The sequence below is a fragment of the Neopsephotus bourkii genome, unplaced genomic scaffold (genome assembly GCF_033783945.1).
Source record: "Neopsephotus bourkii isolate Nb327-2 ecotype Australia unplaced genomic scaffold, CSIRO-AGI_Nbou_v1 NB_1821, whole genome shotgun sequence".
Lineage (NCBI taxonomy): Eukaryota > Metazoa > Chordata > Aves > Psittaciformes > Psittacidae > Neopsephotus > Neopsephotus bourkii.
This window is the reverse complement of record NW_026902294.1, coordinates 1,207,427-1,224,567: the sequence shown is the minus strand read 5'-3', so window position 1 is coordinate 1,224,567 and position 17,141 is coordinate 1,207,427. Positions and strand designations below refer to the sequence as shown.

General features: G+C 61.0%; 1 protein-coding gene across 1 annotated transcript; it reads right to left on the bottom strand.

The window, feature by feature from the left end:
* Window positions 1–6,631: 6,631 nt before the first annotated feature.
* On the bottom strand, window positions 6,632–16,481 carry NGFR (nerve growth factor receptor). Its single transcript, XM_061343093.1, has 6 exons — window positions 16,328–16,481; window positions 13,008–13,149; window positions 9,548–9,907; window positions 8,056–8,299; window positions 7,326–7,486; window positions 6,632–6,968 (listed from the first exon to the last, which is right to left on the bottom strand). Exons 1-6 carry the CDS (start codon window positions 16,370–16,372, stop codon window positions 6,667–6,669), a joined length of 1,254 nt encoding a protein of 417 aa, XP_061199077.1. The 5' UTR covers window positions 16,373–16,481; the 3' UTR covers window positions 6,632–6,666.
* Window positions 16,482–17,141: the final 660 nt, after the last annotated feature.

The window sequence follows — 17,141 nt, the reverse complement described above, 5'->3', positions numbered from 1 at the left end:
TCTGCCGGAGCAGGGCACAGCTCAACCCCTGCATGGCTTCGGATGAAGCCGGCCTTCGCCAGAGCCCTCCATGGCAGTGGCTACCAGCCTGCAGCTATCCCACCCCAGAGCGATGCTCTGAAGGAAACCAGGCTGCTTCCCCCACGTATCCCACATTTATCCATGCATCGCCTGGCTGGGGGCTGCTGTGGGGCTCCCTGGGCAGTTCCCCAGTGCCCTCACTCTTGTGTTTCTGGACTGGAGAGAGGTTTCCCAGCATGTTTTGGGCAGCATCTTCTACACCCTATGCCCCTGTGCCTATCTATGCCCTGTGCCTATGCCCCTGTGCCTATCTATGCCCTGTGCACTGAGATGGTTCAACAGGTCCTGCATGTGCCTGGGGGGATTCACTGCCTTGCCCTGGCCACTCAAGCCCCTCTGACGCTGTCTCCCTTGCTGACTTCTCCCAAACACATCCAGCTGGGGCTGTTTAACCTCTCACTGCTCCCTCCGGGAAGGCCATATCCATTAAGGTAAAGCCCTATCAGCACCTCTCCTGGTTTGCACCCAGCTGCAGCAAAGCAGAATCAAGGGGTGGGGGTGATTTGGGACAGAAGAAGAAGGGGAAGGGCAGAGCTTTGCCTTCCCTTTGCTGCCTGCTCCTGCTGGTGGTGGCAGTGCTGTCCCTTTCCCAGGTAAGATGTAAGAGCTCTTTGATTCATTGAATGGGGTGGGGGGGATACCCCGAGAGGCAGGGACCTTCCCACCTCCACCCTGCCTTGCCAGGCACGCTCCTTTTCCCACCCCCTTGCTTGTCCCCTTCCCTTTTGGCCCGGGTTTATCCCATCCCAGGCATAGCCTCAGTTTGTGCTGGAGCTTCTGAACACTGTAACAGCATCCCCGTTTAGTTGCACTTGGACCACTCGTGTTTCCCTGAGCCTGAGGTCAACAGGGATGTGGTGATGGGTTAAACCCGCACTTTGTGATGCTGGTTCGGTCTCCTCTGGTCTGTGCTTTGGGGCTGGAAAAGCTTCAGGTGCAGATGTAGGAGGAGGTTAAGAGAGGAAGGATCCCCTTTAGCTCCCACCTTGATCCCAGCAGCCGAGCAGCCCCTACATTCGCATGGCCCGAGCTGTGCCCAGCACTGGCACACGGCCATCGCCACGGCATTCCCGGCTTTCCTGCCGACCTGCTTCCCATTACGTGGGAATGTGGCTCTCGCCAACATATGGGAGGCAGATTTTTGCCTGGGGGTGCAAAGGGAGGAGCTGGAGCCGCTGATGCTGGCGCTGACCCCTGCGCAGCGCAGGTACCGCGGGGCTGCTCCTGGGGCAGGGAATGCAGCATCCCCGAAGGCTCTGGGGCCGGCTGCAGCCCGGCTCCATGCGGAACTGCTGGGGAGCTTGCTGGGCTTGCTGCTGGAGCAGGCAGGTGGAGGGGGAAGAAATATAGGTGAGATTAGCGGCTGTCAGCTGCAGCTGGAGCTCAGCTTTCGGTTCCCATCTCTGTCCCTCTGCAAAGGGAAGGTCCCGGTTTCCCGCAGGGGCCCGGAGCTGAACCGAAAGCCTCTTGGTGGGATTTTGCTGTGAGGGTTTCTTCCCACTGGTGAGGTTCAGTGGGACCAGGGGATGCCGAGTGCAGCGCAGGGCAGGGCTCTCTGCTGCGGGTGCTCAGAGCTGGTGTGGACCCAGCACGGGTCCGTCCGCTGCTACCCCTGCATCTCCCATCCCCTCCAAGCCAGCCCCAGCCTGGGGGAGCCCCCCCAGAGCTCCTTACAGCAGATGCGGGATTAAGCAGGGGGCCGGGCTCCCCCTCCCCAGGCACCCATAAAGAAGGGGAAGGAAGTTTTCCAGGGCCTTTTCCCCAGCCCTGCTCAGCAGCCAGGGCAAACAGCAGGCTCCTTTCCAGGCCTTAGTGCCCTTTCCTTCCCTTTCTTTCCTTCCCTTTCTTTCCTTCCCTTTCTTTCCTTCCCTTTCTTTCCTTCCCTTTCTTTCCTTCCCTTTCTTTCCTTCCCTTTCTTTCCTTCCCTTTCTTTCCTTCCCTTTCTTTCCTTCCCTTTCTTTCCTTCCCTTTCTTTCCTTCCCTTCTTTCCTTCCCTTTCTTTCCTTCCCTTTCTTTCCTTCCCTTTCTTTCCTTCCCTTTCTTTCCTTCCCTTTCTTTCCTTCCCTTTCTTTCCTTCCTTTCTTTCCTTCCCTTTCTTTCCTTCCCTTTCTTTCCTTCCCTTTCTTTCCTTCCCTTTCTTTCCTTCCCTTTCTTTCCTTCCCTTTCTTTCCTTCCCTTCTTTCCTTCCCTTTCTTTCCTTCCCTTTCTTTCCTTCCCTTTCTTTCCTTCCTTTCTTTCCTTCCCTTTCTTTCCTTCCCTTTCTTTCCTTCCCTTTCTTTCCTTCCCTTTCTTTCCTTCCCTTTCTTTCCTTCCCTTTCTTTCCTTCCCTTTCTTTCCTTCCCTTTCTTTCCTTCCCTTTCTTTCCTTCCCTTTCTTTCCTTCCCTTTCTTTCCTCCCTTTCTTTCCTTCCCTTTCTTTCCTTCCCTTTCTTTCCTTCCCTTTCTTTCCTTCCCTTTCTTTCCTTCCCTTTCTTTCCTTCCCTTTCTTTCCTTCCCTTTCTTTCCTTCCCTTTCTTTCCTTCCCTTTCTTTCCTTCCCTTTCTTTCCTTCCCTTTCTTTCCTTCCCTTTCTTTCCTTCCCTTTCTTTCCTTCCCTTTCTTTCCTTCCCTTTCTTTCCTTCCCTTTCTTTCCTTCCCTTTCTTTCCTTCCCTTTCTTTCCTTCCCTTTCTTTCCTTCCCTTTCTTTCCTTCCCTTTCTTTCCTTCCCTTTCTTTCCTTCCCTTTCTTTCCTTCCCTTTCTTTCCTTCCCTTTCTTCCCTTCCCTTTCTTCCCTTTCTTTTCACCCTCCTCCCATCTCCTGCACTAACCATAAATCAGGTCCCTGTCCCCAGGGGCCATCCAATGCAGCTGGTCCCACACATGAAAGCCACCTCAGAAAGCTCCTTCCCTCCCTCTCCCCTCAGCACAGCTTTAGTGAGGGCTGCAGGGAGGGCAATGCAGGGAGAGGATGCTCGTTGCCCCCCCAGGTCCTGCCTGCTCCAGGCTCCCTTCCCAGGCCTTGGAAGCAGGAATCCTGCCCGGCTCTGCTCCTCTTCTCTATTCCAGCCTCTTTCCCAGGGGAGGCTGGGGATTAAGAGGAAACAGATTAAACCTAATGGATTGATTGCAATTATTTTCCCTTGTTTATCTGCAGCACCGTGGGGGAGCCTGGAAAAGGAAAGGGAATGCTCTTTATGTGTGTGCAGTCCTGGTCCTCATTATGTTCCCTGCTAGAGAGCGACCGGGGCCAGCCAAAAATAAACCCCGCTACAATTGAGCATCCTATTTCAAGCTCTTAGAAACTGTGATGTGTAAATACTCCTGTGTGCAAACCCACGCACAGCCCTGAGCAAAGCAGCTCCAGCACCAGCCCTGAGAGCTTCCAGCTGCCCGTGCCCGTGTGTCCCATGTTCCCTGGGGACATGCACCCCGCTAGGAGCTGTTGGAAGCTCCTTGGAGCAAGAGCCAACCTCTTGCTTGGGGGAATCCCAGGCTTAGGGATTTAAGGGACCTTAAAGCTTACCCAGCTCCAGCCCCTGCCAGGGACAGGGACACCTTCCACTGGAGCAGGGTGCTCCAAGCCCCATCCAACCCAGCCTTGAACACCCTCACCTCAATGAGCCTCCCTGGGTCTGGAGGGTTGGAGGCTGATCCTACCCTTTGTGGTGCCAAGGGCATCACTGAGAACAGCACCAGGAACAGGAGCAGGTGCCTTGTGCCCAAAGCAGCAATCAGAGTAAGTGGACTTGAGCCTTTTAATCCCCTTCTATGGAGCAACTCGGAGGAGGAGGAAGGTTCCCTCTTTTCCTGGGGTTTTCCCCAGTATCCAAGGTCTGTCCTGGACTGGGAGCAAGGCAGGATCACAGCAGTGAGCTGCTCTACAAGGCTGGATGAGTTGCTCCCAATGTTCCTGGCTGAGGTCCGAGTCTCCTCTCTGTGCTCCCAAGAAATCCTCCTCCACAAGGTAAGATCCAACTTTACGCTCTTGCTGTTTATAAGATTAGAATGGGAGAATGGGAAAGAAAGAAGGGAAAAAAAATCCCACCACCCTTGAAGGCTCTGGGGCCATTTTAGTGGATTCCTGAACCATGGGTTCTCTATCAATTCCCAAACCTCAGTTCTTGGGGGAACCAGGAGGTGGAAAAACCAAGCAGGACACCAACGTAGTGATGCTCTTTATTGGCATCCGACAGATACACAAGGACAGCTACCCCCCGTGCATCACCCCCGTGCATCACCCCCCCATCTCATGCTGCTCACACCCCCCCAACAAACCCCCCCAAAACCCTTCTACAACAGCTATTTCTTCACCAGAAAACTTCCTACTAAATCCAACTGGAATTACAGAGGGGTGAGTGGAGAAACACACATTCTTTGTCCAACAGGAGCGTTAGAAAAGGACACACAACGAACCGACGAGCACGAACTTTGGCTTGGGTTTTCCCTCCTTGCTTTTCCTTAATGCACTGATTTCCTGCAGCCAGGGACTCGAGGCAGCCCCCGGCTTCTCTTTGGCTGCTGAGTTTGTCTCCGTTTCCTCAGCCCTGAGGAATTCCCTTATGGCAATTGAGACCTGAGACCGTGGCAAGATTGTCCTGAAGGAAAGCAAATTGCAGCTGGCAAAGGTAGGGCCAGGTTTGGCTTCTGAGGCTGAAGCAGGCCCTTGGCTTCGCTTTTGATCTGGGCACTTTTATTCCAGTCACCCTTAGTCTGTGTTTGAGTCGCTTCCCCAGAACAAGGGACCGATGGAAACAACCTGATGATAACCAGTGCATCCCGAAAGCATCCCTGTGGATGGCTTGGTCCGGCAGGAGCCGATGCCCCAGCCGCAGGTGGGGGGGAAATTCGGGTTTCCTTGGATTTCAGTGATGGGAGACGTTCAGGGTTTGTACCTGGGACTCGCAGCCCTGCTGGGATCCAAGTGTTTCTAACCAAGGGGTTTGACACGGGCAGCCAAAGTGTCGCAGGGGTTCATCCGGAGGGATCGGTGCTGTTCATCCAAAGGGATCTTTTGCTGCACGAGAGCTGGAGGTGTCAAATACCTCATCCTGGAGATCCAGATTCAGCCTGTGCTGCTTTAGCATCCAAAGAGCAGCGGGCAGAATTCCCAAAAGCTCTGGAAGGATCCGGGCACTCAAATCCTATTGATGCAGGCTCCAATCCCTCTGGAAGCACTGGGCTCTCCCTCCTGACACCCAGCAGCTCCGCTGGGAACAGTCAAATCCTTCCATGTTCCCAAGCTCCTCCCGGACCTGCTGCCCTGGGTTTGGGATGTGCAGGTGTTTTCCTGCCTCCCCATTGAGTCTTTAAGGCCAAGAAATAAGGTGGGACCAAAGGCTTGGGCTGTAAAGCGAGAGCTCCGCAGGCTGTGAGGAAGAGGAGGGGCCGGGGCAGGGCCATCACCCCGCGTCACACACACAAACATCGAGCACGTAGTAAAAGGACATGATATTATTTACACATCTTGCTTCTCTCCCTAGGGAAGGGGAGGAAAGGCACCTCCTGCCTTCAGGAAAGAGCTTCTGCTGAACCCGGAGGCGAAGGGGGAGTCCATGGATGCAGATGGAGCCAGCGCCAGCTCATCCTTCCTCTGCAAAAGGCTTGTGATGCTCCAGGCAAGTGAGAAGCTGTGGTGGGGACATCCCCCAGGACCACAGTGGCAGCACCCATGGGTGCCACGGGGAGGCAGGGGGTGCACCGAGGATGGGCAGCACCCGGGTAGAGGCAAAGGGCACCCAGGGGAGCAAGCGGGGGTGCTTCTGAGCCACCCTTCACAGTGCTGGAGGAGAAGGAGCCCTTTCAAGCTGGGTCTGTGGGCGAGAAGGGGCGGTGCAATGGCAGCGCAGGGGTGGCTTTGCTCCTGGCTTGGTGCAGCGAAGGGGCGAGGATGAGCAGAGCCCTTTGTCACGTCCCCGCTGCGGGCAGGCACTTTTTCAGCCCTTCGATGTCCTCCCCATGGAGCTCCGGCTCTGGGGAGGTGGTGCTGGCACCTCAGTGTTGGGATGCTCCCGGTGCTCCTCAAGTGGAGCGTGAGTGGAGCTCAGTGGCAGCCCCACGGAGCCGTGCCCCCCACAGTTCACAGTGTAGGCTGGGCTGCTGGAAGCTGAGTCCTTTCCCCCAGCCCGCACCGTGGTGCCAGAGGACCAACCCCTTCCCAAATCCTGGTACAGCAGCTCCAGCTCTCCCTGCGGTTTGGGAGAGCCGCCGGATTTCAGGGTGCTGGGGAGGAGCGGGGGTAGCGGTGGAGGGGGACAAGGAGGAAGGGCTGGAGGAAGAGAAGAACTGGAGGCTCAGGGAGGAAGGGGAAGGGTCTGATGGGGGGGACAGGAGAGGTTCCTGTGCCTGCGCAGCCCCGCCGGGCTGCAGAGGATGCTCGGGGGGCAGAGGGGCTGCGGGTGCTGCTCAGGACTGAGCCCCGCATCCAACTGCTCACGGGCTGCCGGGGGCAGACGGCGGCGGGAGGGGGCGATACTGGAAGCAGGAGCTCAGTGCATAGAGGGCTGTGAGCTGGGGGGGCCCGGGGAGCCCCCGCTTCCTCCCCACGCTCCCCTCGGGGGCTCCGGGGGCCGGGGAGGGGCAGGGGGAAGGGGACCCCGCGGGGCCGCCCCTCAGACGGGGGAGGTGGCGGTGGAGTCGCTGTGGAGGCTCTCGGCGATGTCCCCGCGCTGGATCCTGCGCAGGGCCGCGAGCAGCGCATCCAGCGTGGCCGTGTCCTTGGAGGACCAATGGGCCAGGAGCGCCCGCGCCGGGCTCTCCTCCCGCGTGAAGGAGTCTATGAGGTCCTCCTTGTAGCCCAGCTCCCCCGCCAGCTGCCGCCACGTCTCCTCTGCAGAGCTGCCCAGCAGCTTCTCCACCTCCTCCTGCTTGCCGGGGGGGAGGCTGGCGTAGAGGCTCCCGTCTCCCTTGGGCGCTGCGGAGGGCGAGGCACAGCGGGACGGAACGGTTTGGGGTGGAAGATCCCGTCTCGGGCAGGTTCAAGCCGTTCCCCTTGTCCTGCCCCTCCATCCCTCGCCCAAAGCCCCTCTCCAGGGCTCCTGGAGCCCCTTTAGGCACCGGAGCTGCTCTCAGGTCTCCCCAGAGCGCACCAGGGGAGGAATCTCCTCCCTTTAACTGCTGCTCACGCTCTGGGGGTGCAGGCTCTGGGCTGTAGGTGCACATTGCTGGGTCACGCTGACCAGCACCCCGAGCCCTTCACCCACTCAGTGCAGCAGCATCAAGCCCATCCCAGGGGTCCCTCGCCCACCCCGCAGCCCCCAGCTCGCCCTACCTGGCCCCTGGGTGCTCTGGCCGGGCGGCTGCTGGTCGTGCAGGCTCTGGCTGTCCACCGAGATCCCGCTGTCGCTGTGCAGCTTCTCCCCCTCGGGCGAAGGCGTCTGGTTCACGGGGCGGTTGTTGGCCCCTTGCTTGTTCTGTTTGCAGTTGTTCCACCTGCAGGAGGGCAGCGGCGGTGACAGGGGCAGGGCCCCGGGCTGGGAGCCCCTTTGCTGGCTCGGCCCAGGGGGGGAGCGCTCCTCCCGCAGCTCAGCGGTGCTGGGAGCAGCTCGGGTCAGTGTCTGAGGGCGCTGAGCTTTGCAGGGGACCAGGGCAGGGTTCCTTCCGCACGGATCTGCTGCAAGAATGCAGCTGCGCTGCCAGAGCCCGGGGCTGCCTGGGGGACCTTTGGGGTGTCTCCAGCCCCCGGGGAGCCGCTGGACCAGCCCTGGCTTGCCCAGGGATGCGCTGCTGATGCTGATGGGCCATGACGGCCGCCGCAGCGTGCAGGGGCCTGACAGGGGCAGGATGCAATGAGGGCTCCCTCCCTGCACCCCCACCCTGCTGCCATCTCCCTCTTTCACCCCTCAACTGCCTGATTGGGAGCCCACCTCCTACCCCCAGTCTGGTCACCTCCCTCTGCTTTGGCCCCATCTCTGGCTGCAGGACCTCGGGGGGGGGCACAGCCTGTTCCCCCCTACCCAACTCCTCTGCCACGGCCCCACGGTGCTGCCTTGCTCCTCTACCTTTTGAAAGCGATGTAAGCCACCAGCCCCACCACCACGGCTGCCAGGATGGAGCAGTAGACGGGGATGAGGTTGTCGGCGGTGCCGCGGCTCAGGACAGGCTGGGAGCTGCCCATGATGGTGGTGACGATGTCTGCCAGGGTGCTGGGCACCACCTCGGTGTTGAAGGGGTCCCTGGTGATGGGCTCGGGGCTGGCGGAGCCTGCTAGGGATGGGGTGTGCGTTGTCCAGCGTGGGTGCAGGTCTGGAGGGAGAGGAGAGGAGAGGAAGAGAAGAGAGAAGAGAAAGAAGAGGAGAGGAGAATCAGCCGTGCAGCCATGGACCTTCTCCAAAGGCCATGGGGCTTGCGGAGGTACCAGCTCTGCCCATCCCCTTGTCCCCAGCACAAGTGGAAGCTGTCCCCTGCCCTGAATGGTGGTGCCTGGCCATGGCCATGGCTTTGTGAGCTCTGCTCCTCCAACACTGGGTTTGCTCAAGCCCTGCAGCTCTTCCCACCGCGTGCAACCTGCACGTTGAGCCCTGGGCTCCCATTGCTGGTACCAAAGCCCCAAGCATCAGTTCCAGCTGCCTCTACCCCCTTTCCCATCTGCACCAGGCCCTGTGCAAAGCAACCCAACAGCTCCAGAGCCTGGGTTTGCCCCTTTCCCACCCCAGCCTGCAGCCACACCCCCCCCTTCCATCCCAGCCCCGCCTGGGAGTGGACACGTCCCATCTCGCCCTGGGGAACCCCTCCCTGGGCGCTGGCTCCTTCCCAAACCCCTCTCCAAGGGCTTGCGGTGCCCGGGATGGAGCGGGTGCCATGGTGGCATCCTGCCCTGCCGGGGCCTGCAGCCAGACCCTGCTGCCCTTTGGGGCCGGCGCTGCCGCAGGGCCCCGCTGCCAGCTCACAAAGCTGGCCCTGTGCTCCTTGACTTGTGCCTCCATTTACTCGACCCTCCCGAGGGAGCCGCGCCGGCTGCCCCCGCGCTGGGCACCAGCAGCACCCGGCACAAAGCGCTTTTCAGTGCGGCTGGGAACGGCGCTGCTGCTGCCAAGGGGGGCTGGGGGGGATGCTCTGCCCCTGCCCCTGGACACCAAACCCCTCCCGGGCTGTTCATTCCCATTGGAAACATAAGGCTCAAGGAGCGCTGAGCACAGCCTCTGGGTTTGGTGAGCTTCTCCCCTCCATTCACTGCTCCCGGACACCAAAAGGCACCCGGCAGAGGGCCTGCACCTGCAGCAGCAGCATCCTGCCAGGAGCTCAGCCAAGGAATACCCTGGAGAGCGCTGGGCAGACCCTGGGGTTGAGCATTGACAAGGGAAACGATGGCTCTGGTAAGTGCTGCCTCGGTAGGATGCTCCACACTGCAGTGCCAGAGGGCTGGAATCTCAGCGAGACGCTGGGGTCCTCCCTTCAAACCCTGTGTCCCCATGGCTGTGGTGCAAAGGGAAACTGAGGCAGGAGCCCCGGTGAGCCCTGCTTTGCCCTCTGCCATGGGGAAGGCGGCGTTACCTCTGCATTCAGCATCCGAGACAGCCGTGCACTCCTTCACCATCACCTCGTTCTCCTCGCAGGTGGTGCAGGGCAGGCAGGGGTCCACGAAGTTGGCTTCGCTGGAGAAGGTGCCCTCGGGGCACTCCTCGCACACCGTGTCCTGCGAGTCCTTGCAGGGGAACATGAGGCCAAAGCCCACCTCGCACACGCGGCACTCCCGGCAGCTCCCGCTCGCCTCGTCCTGGAAGTAGCCGTAGGCGCAGCGGCACACGGCATCGTCCGACTCCACGCAGGGCGCGGACATGCTCTGCAGCCCCACGCACTGCGTGCAGGGCTTGCACGGCTCCGTGGCACTCACCGTGTCCGAGTAGGTGACACCTGGCAGGGAGCGGAGCGGGGCGGGAGGTGAGCACCGCATCCCCATCCCCATCCCCATCCCTGCGGCCCCTTCGGTCCTGGCAGGGGCTGAGTCCCATCCCCACATGGTGCTGGGCCATGGAGATGGGTTTGTGCCTTTTCCTCCTCCTTCAGGCCAGAGGAGAAGAGAAGGCTCCTGAAGGAGAGACCTGAGAGCAGCTCCAGTGCCTAAAGGGGCTGCAGGAAACCTGGAGAGGGGCTTGGGACAAGGGCCTGTAGGGACAGGCCAAGGGGAATGGCTTGAACCTGCCCGAGGGGAGACTGAGCTGAGCTCTTAGGCAGAAGCTCTTCCCTGTGAGGGTGCTGAGGCGCTGGCACAGGGTGCCCAGAGAAGCTGTGGCTGCCCCATCCCTGGCAGTGCTCAAGGCCAGGTTGGAGCACCCTGCTGCAGTGGAAGGGGTCCCTGCCTTGGGATGCTCTGCCTGCCCCACGGCCCGGCCAAGCGAGCAGAGGCAGACAGCACTGGGGCACGCTCTGCTCCCATTAACCTGAGCTAATCCTTCGCATTACTGTGAATTATTGATAGGCACCATTAGAGCAGGGAAGTGGCCAGGAAAGGCCCGGAGCTGAGTGGGCACATTTTCCGTGGCAGCCGAGGTATCTGAGCCGAGCAATTACAGCCGAGATTCCAGCAGGGCCCCCTCGCTCCCTCCCTCCCTTCACCCGCAGCGATGGAGCTGGCGAGGGCATCAATAAACCATGAGGCAGCCATCAGGGCTGGCAAGGGGAGGGGAGAGATCAACTGAAGCAAGTGGCCAGCGGGCTCCTGCAGGGACCATCCCCTCTGGCCACCGGAGCCTTTGGCTCTGGCAGTGCCTTGGGGATAGCAGGGGTTTGCTCAACTCTTTGGCTGCTCAATGGGAAGGGCTCCAGCGGGAGAGCTGGGAGCAGCCCGAGGTGCGGGCGGGGATGCCCACATTCCTCCCTGGCTCACGCCTGGCAGGCAGGAGGCTTTGCCAAGGCAGGGACTGTCTGCGCCTGCCCAGCGCCCGCAGCATCCAGCACAACCCCAGGGCCAGGAGACCCCGTCCCCTAACCCTAACCCTAACCCAGCAGTGACCAGTGATGGGGTTTGAAGGTTTCCTCCTCTTCCCACCCCAAAATCCCACTCTTGGCCCAGAGAGGAGCTCGGGGAGCATTCCCCTTCCTGCAGCACACGCACCCGTGAGTCACCCCATGGGCACCCGCACCCAGAAGCTCCCAGCTCTGGGGATTAATCCACGCTGCATTAATAACTGCAGGAGACCGCAGCTGGGGCAGGATAAAGCAGGAGGGTTTGTGGGGGGGGTAACTCTGCCTGGGGCTTCCCAGCCTCTCTGCTGCTCCCTTCCTCTAAGGCACTGAGTGGGTTTGGTTCCCTACTGGGTGCTGCTGCTTTCCAGGGTGATGGAGGCCAGATGCTGCCCCGGGGTGAGCCCCCAGTGCTGTGCAGGTAAGGGAGGGGGATCCCACAGAGGTGCTCCCATGGTGGCAGGGCTGTGGGATGCAGGTGGAGACGGGGACTGGGAGCTGCGCGGAGCACTCAGCCTTGCTGGTCCAGCAGCAGCCGAGCTAAGCAGGATAATGAAGCCCTGGGGCTCTGCTCTCTGTCTGTGCGATGCTGGGAGGCCTCATGGCTGCAGTTTGCTCCCGTCTGCCCTCCTTCCTGCAGGGATGGAGGGAGGGAGCAGAGCCTTTTGTCCTGGTACTTTCCAGCTCAGCTCCTGACCCAACAGAGCTGCTGCCTGATGTTAACCGCCCTGGGGCAACATGGAGCTGGGATGCAAACCAGAGCAGTGGCACTTGTATCTGTGTCCATGGGCTTCCAGATGGCACCCAGGTCACGGTCCTGGTCCACCCATGTCCTCACGGAGGGTAGACATTCCCTTTATCCCCTCAGTTCCCAGAAGGAAACTGGGGAGATAAGCCATGTACCAGCCTGGAAGTGCCGCTAATGGGAAGTGGGCTCGTTTGAGCATCCCTAGGGATGCAAAGTGACTCCCTGGCTTTCCAGCTCTGGAAGCTGGAGCCTGACACCCTGCCAGGCTTCCTATAGGAAGGGCTCATGGGGATGGACAGCACAGTGGATGGATGGAGGGGCTGGAGGCTGCTGCAGCCCAGGAGGGATCCCACCGTGTACCACAGCGTTATCCTTGGAGCATCCCGGAGCCTGCGGCCGGTGGGATTCATCCTGCAGCCAGCACAGGGACGTGAGCTCTGCCTATCGATTGTGCAGGAAAGCAGAGGTATTTTTAGCACTGCCCTGACACTGCTCTGCTTATTCTGCTCCTCCCTGCACTTTGCCTCCTCGTTGCTCTGCCCAAGCCATGCTCTGTCCATTCCCCCTCTCACATCACATCCCCAGCACAATCTGGGCTTGGCTCTCCCTCCAAATACTTGTCCTTAGGCCTTCAAAGGCTTTGCAGCAGTAAATGTGAAGGGCAGATTGCTTATACCTATCATGGCATTGTTTAAACAGTAATAGCTGGACCACTTCATCTGTAAGCATTTAAGCAGGTCTCCAGCACACATCTCCAACAGACATTTATGGAGCATTTGATACAGGCAATGTGCCTGGAGCTGGCCAGGAGAAAACTGTTCCCTTCTCTCTGGGGGATCTTTGTGATTTGCTGCTTCTCTCTCAAACTTGCTTTTAGGTTGCAGCCTTTCAAGGCTTTAAAAGGGGAAATAATACAGGTGGCTCAATGAAAGACATCCCATGGATGGATGCGGGACCAGCACAGTGTGGGGAGGGCAACACAACTTGGGCTGGGAGCCCTCAGGAGGAGAGAGGAGCTGGAAGGGGGATTTGGAAAGGTGCCTGGGACCAATGGGTCCCAAAACAAGGAAAGCTGGGATGAGCAGGGCAGATGCTTTGGGGAAATGCTAGGGGTAACGCTGGTGTCTGTGCAGAGATGGGAGGCACAGGGTAGAGCCGAGCCATGTATGGGCTGTACGAACAGCATGGCCCATGCCCAGGCAATGATCCCAGGAGGGAAGGATGCTCTTGGGGAGACCCGAGTACCCCTGGCCCTGGTGCTGGCCCCGCTGCGGCTCCATGCGGAGGGGAGCAGGTACTCACTGTCCAGGCAGGGCTCGCAGACGGTCTGGTTGACCCCGCAGGGCTGCACCACCCCTTCGCCCAGGTTGCAGGCTCTGCAGCACTCCCCGCTCGCCGTGTACATCTTGGTGAAGCACCTCTCCTTGGAGCCCCAGGCGGGTCCCTGCCGGAGCAAACAGAGCCAGGAGGTGACCCCTGCCATGGGGCCTTCCCTGCAGGGGCAGGCGGGGAAGGGGCCCTCATCCAGGCTTTGAGGGATATCCCAAGTGAGGGGCAAAGGGAGCTCCCATTAAACACAGAAACGACTTCCCTGTGTGGAGCCTGCTCAGCTCTGGAGCTGGAGGGAGCTCAGGAAAGCCCTTGCCGCCATAGGCAGGTATTTTGGGAGGGGGGAATAAGGGCTTTTCTGCATGGTTACACCATTGTTTGTTCTTCTCTTTAAGGCTGCTTTGCCATCCTGCAGGGCTCAGCCCCTGCCAGCCTGAGGGAAGTCAGGGCACTGCCTACAGCCCCTGCAGCAGTGAAGGGTTTGGAGACCTTGGGTGGCTCTCGCTGCACGTAAGGACCAGAACTCGGACCCCATGGTGGGAATGAAGACTTCGAAGGGAGCACCGAGAGCTTCAGCAACATTACTGTCTAATGGAAGTAAGTGTATCTGCTTCCCAAACCTGCTCTAACATATGGAAGCAATAAATGTGCCACGAGCCATGGGGTCAGAGCCACCCCGCAGATGCCCATTGCAGCCTGGGGAGCGGGGTGCATTTACAGGATGTTTGCTCCCCAAACCCCTCTTGGCCATGGCTGTGTGGTGCACGAAGCATCTCTGCCTGGGTGCAGGGCTGCCGAGATGCTCGTGGGTGACCCAGCCTCTGCCAGGGCTCCTTTTGCACCCTCTACTCGCACTGAGGTGTGGTCCAGGCTCGGACCATGCCTTTGGCCTCCAACTAAGCCTGATTTGGGGGGGGGGGGAAGAACTGAGCGGGCGGTCGGGGGAGCTCCCCCTCCCCGTGCATCTGGATGCCTCGTCAGCCCTGCACAATGCGGCGTTATGAACTCGCTGCGCATCATCCGGCAGCATCCGGCCCGGCGGAGACAATGGAGCGCCAATTATAGGCATCTGAATGACAAAGTGCTCCAATTACCCTGCGCTAGAGAGCGGGTGCTCTCCTCCCTGCCCAGCCTGGCAGCCAGCGCTGGCACCGGGCCCCAGCTTGGCAGAGGAGGGCTCGGTGTGCAGGGGGCTTCCCAGCACCCCCAATGATACCGGGCCATGGGTTGGGGGTGCCGAAGGGGCTGACTCGCAGCGGGTTGGATGCACCCCTCTGCTGGGGGCCAGCAGAGCTCCTGGAGCTCCTCCCGCTGCTCCAGCCCCGGCTTGTTTGGGCCGCGGTTTGACCCCCTCTCCCCCTCGCCGTGGCTGGGGCAGCAGCCGAATGTGCCGGCTATAGATAGAGCTGGGGAAGGCTGGGCCGGCAGCAGCCGCTCTCCCACGCTGCAGGCAGCTGCCGGCAGCTCCATTGCACCCATGGGGATGGGACCTGGCAGCGCTGCTTCCTCTGTGTGACACCCGGGCCCCCATTAGCTGACCCCAGAGACCCCTGTGGCCGCAGGTCCCCTCCCCATGGCACTGCCAGCGCCTTCCCCCCCCCCCCCCATCTGCGCCCCTAAATGCTGTAGCAAACAACTTCCAGCCCCAGGTGCTGCATCCCCCCCTCTCTGCCTGCGTTTCCCTTTCAGCTCTCCCTCTTGAGCACTGAAAGCCCCATAAAGATTAACACTCAGAAGAGGGGCACATGGTCTGCATTAGCCCGCTGAAATGTGCATGTTATTAACACAACTCCCGTTGACAAAGCCGCAGGTATTAACACCATAAAGCATTTTGACAGCTGGACCAAGGAGGGGGGCACGGATGGAAGGTGCAGGCGACACCTCTGTAAGCTTTTAATTGCTTTTGGAGTCGTGTCGGTGGGTTTGTGTGTCCGAACAGGCGCTGCCGGTGAGGAGGTGGCCTCGGAGGAAGCGAAGCGAGGTGGGAATTGGGCACCGTTCGCTCCAGAGACCTGGCACGGAAGAGCGCTTCGCAGGGGAGCAGGGAGGGGATGCTCCAGCTGGAGATGGGCCCAGCGGCAAGCCTGGATCCGAACTGCCCCCGAGCCTGGCAGGCGGGCGCTGCCTCTCTTGGCTGGAGCTCCCCGCCTGGGAGAGGCCAAACCCCGGCTCCGAGCAAGCCCCAAACTTCGGGCAGCAGCGAAAAGCCGCATCTGAGCGGGGGCACTGCGGGGGCTCTGCCTGCCCCAGGCAAACGCCGCAGGTAAAGGGCAACGAACACAGGGGTGCCGGGGGCTGGGGTGGCCGCAGCTGCGGGTGCACATCTGGACCTGCCCGGCTGCGGGCTGGGGGCAGCGGCTGGGCTCCCCCCGTGCACCCCCGGCAGCTGTAATGGGGGAATGGATCCAGCCCCAAGGGACGGATCCAGCCCAAAGCAGCGGGTGCTGACCCGGGGAGGTGGCTGCAGAGATCCGGGGGACACCAAAGCCAGGGGCTGCCCGAGATGGGTCATTCCCTGGGGTGGGATCACTTGAATCCACACGGCTGGGACAGCTCCTGCCTTTCCTGCCCCCCGCCCATCGCCGTTAAATGTCCCTGGGGAGCCTGGTCCCATGCCCGTGCGGGGGCAGGAGCCTCAAACACCGCTGCTCTCCTCAGTCTCTGCACGAAACTGCTACAGCCCCGGCTTTAATATCCTGCCCGGAAGGTGTCCGGCTGCCGAACGAGACCTCTGGGACCCCATCAAATCCTTCCCCCCCCCCCCCCCCCGGTACTTGGGTCCATCCCCGTGCGCCCACCCGGCTCCGGGCTCTTTCTTCCCTCCTGGCCCCCGTCCTCTTGAGTTGTATCCCTGGCGCTCGCTGTGCCCATCCCAGGGGCTCGCACCTCGGGAGCAAGGTCTCGCCCTTTGCTTTGGGCAGCGAATTTGGAGCTGGGGAAGTCCAGGGGGACTTTGGGATGGCAGGAGATGAAGGCATCGGGGGGTGGGCGGCTTCCCCCCCGCTCCATTGCTGACTGCCTGCGGGCTCTTGTCACCCTTTTCCCCTGTGTGAAGGGGCTGACAGCGCGGTGCAGCGGGACCAGAGGGGCCCGAGCCACCCCTGGGGTCCCCCATCCCCGCCTCACCCCATCCCCGGGCTCTCTCCCTCCGCACCCAGACGCGCTCCGCCCGTTACCCCCGGGACCCCCTCTCCGCGCTCCCTCCCGGCTCTCTCCATCCCGGTCCATGTGGGACCCGCGGGGACCCCGCATCCCTCCGGACCCCGCCCGCATCCCCCCGGCCCCGCACTCACCGCCGGGAGCAGCAGCAGCGGCAGCAGCGGCAGGAGCCCGGCCATGGCGGCGGGGCCGGTGACCCCCGAGAGCCGGTGCTTGGCCCGGCTGCCCTCGCTCTGCCGCCCGCTGCCTCGGCGGCAGCCAGAAAAGCGCTGCAAGTCCCTCCCCCTCCTCCTCCTCCTCCTCCTCCTCATCTCCGCCCCTGGAGCATCGCGGCGAGCGCCCGAGCCAGCAGCCTCCGCCGGCGGCACACAAAGCCCAGACCCCCCCAGCCCCGCTGCTCTCCCACGGAGGGATTTGGGGGCTCGGCCTCTGTCCAGCCCCTCAATTATTCACGCCCGTCCATCTGCGTCCATGCCCCTCCTGTGCTCTGCCCGTGCCGGGATCCATCTGTCCCCATCCCTGCAGGAAACCTGGAGAGGGCTTTGGACAAGGGATGCAGGGACAGGGCAGGGGGAATGGCTTGAACCTGCCCGAGGGGAGCCTGAGCTGAGCTCTTAGGCAGAAGCTCTTCCCTGTGAGGGTGCTGAGGCGCTGGCACAGGGTGCCCAGAGAAGCTGTGGCTGCCCCATCCCTGGCAGTGCTCAAGGCCAGGTTGGACACAGGGGCTTGGAGCAAGCTGCTCCAGTGGAAGGGGTCCCTGCCCGTGGCAGGGGTTGGAGCTACGATGCTCTTTGTGGGGCTCACTGGAAAGGTGAAGTGGGCTTTCTGGTGGCACTGGTGAGGGTGAGCAGCTGAAAATGGCCCAGAGGCGCCATCACCGGCCCTTGGGGTGGCTCCTGCAGCTGGGATGGGGGAGAGATTCCTCACTCACCACCTTTGTCCCCTGCA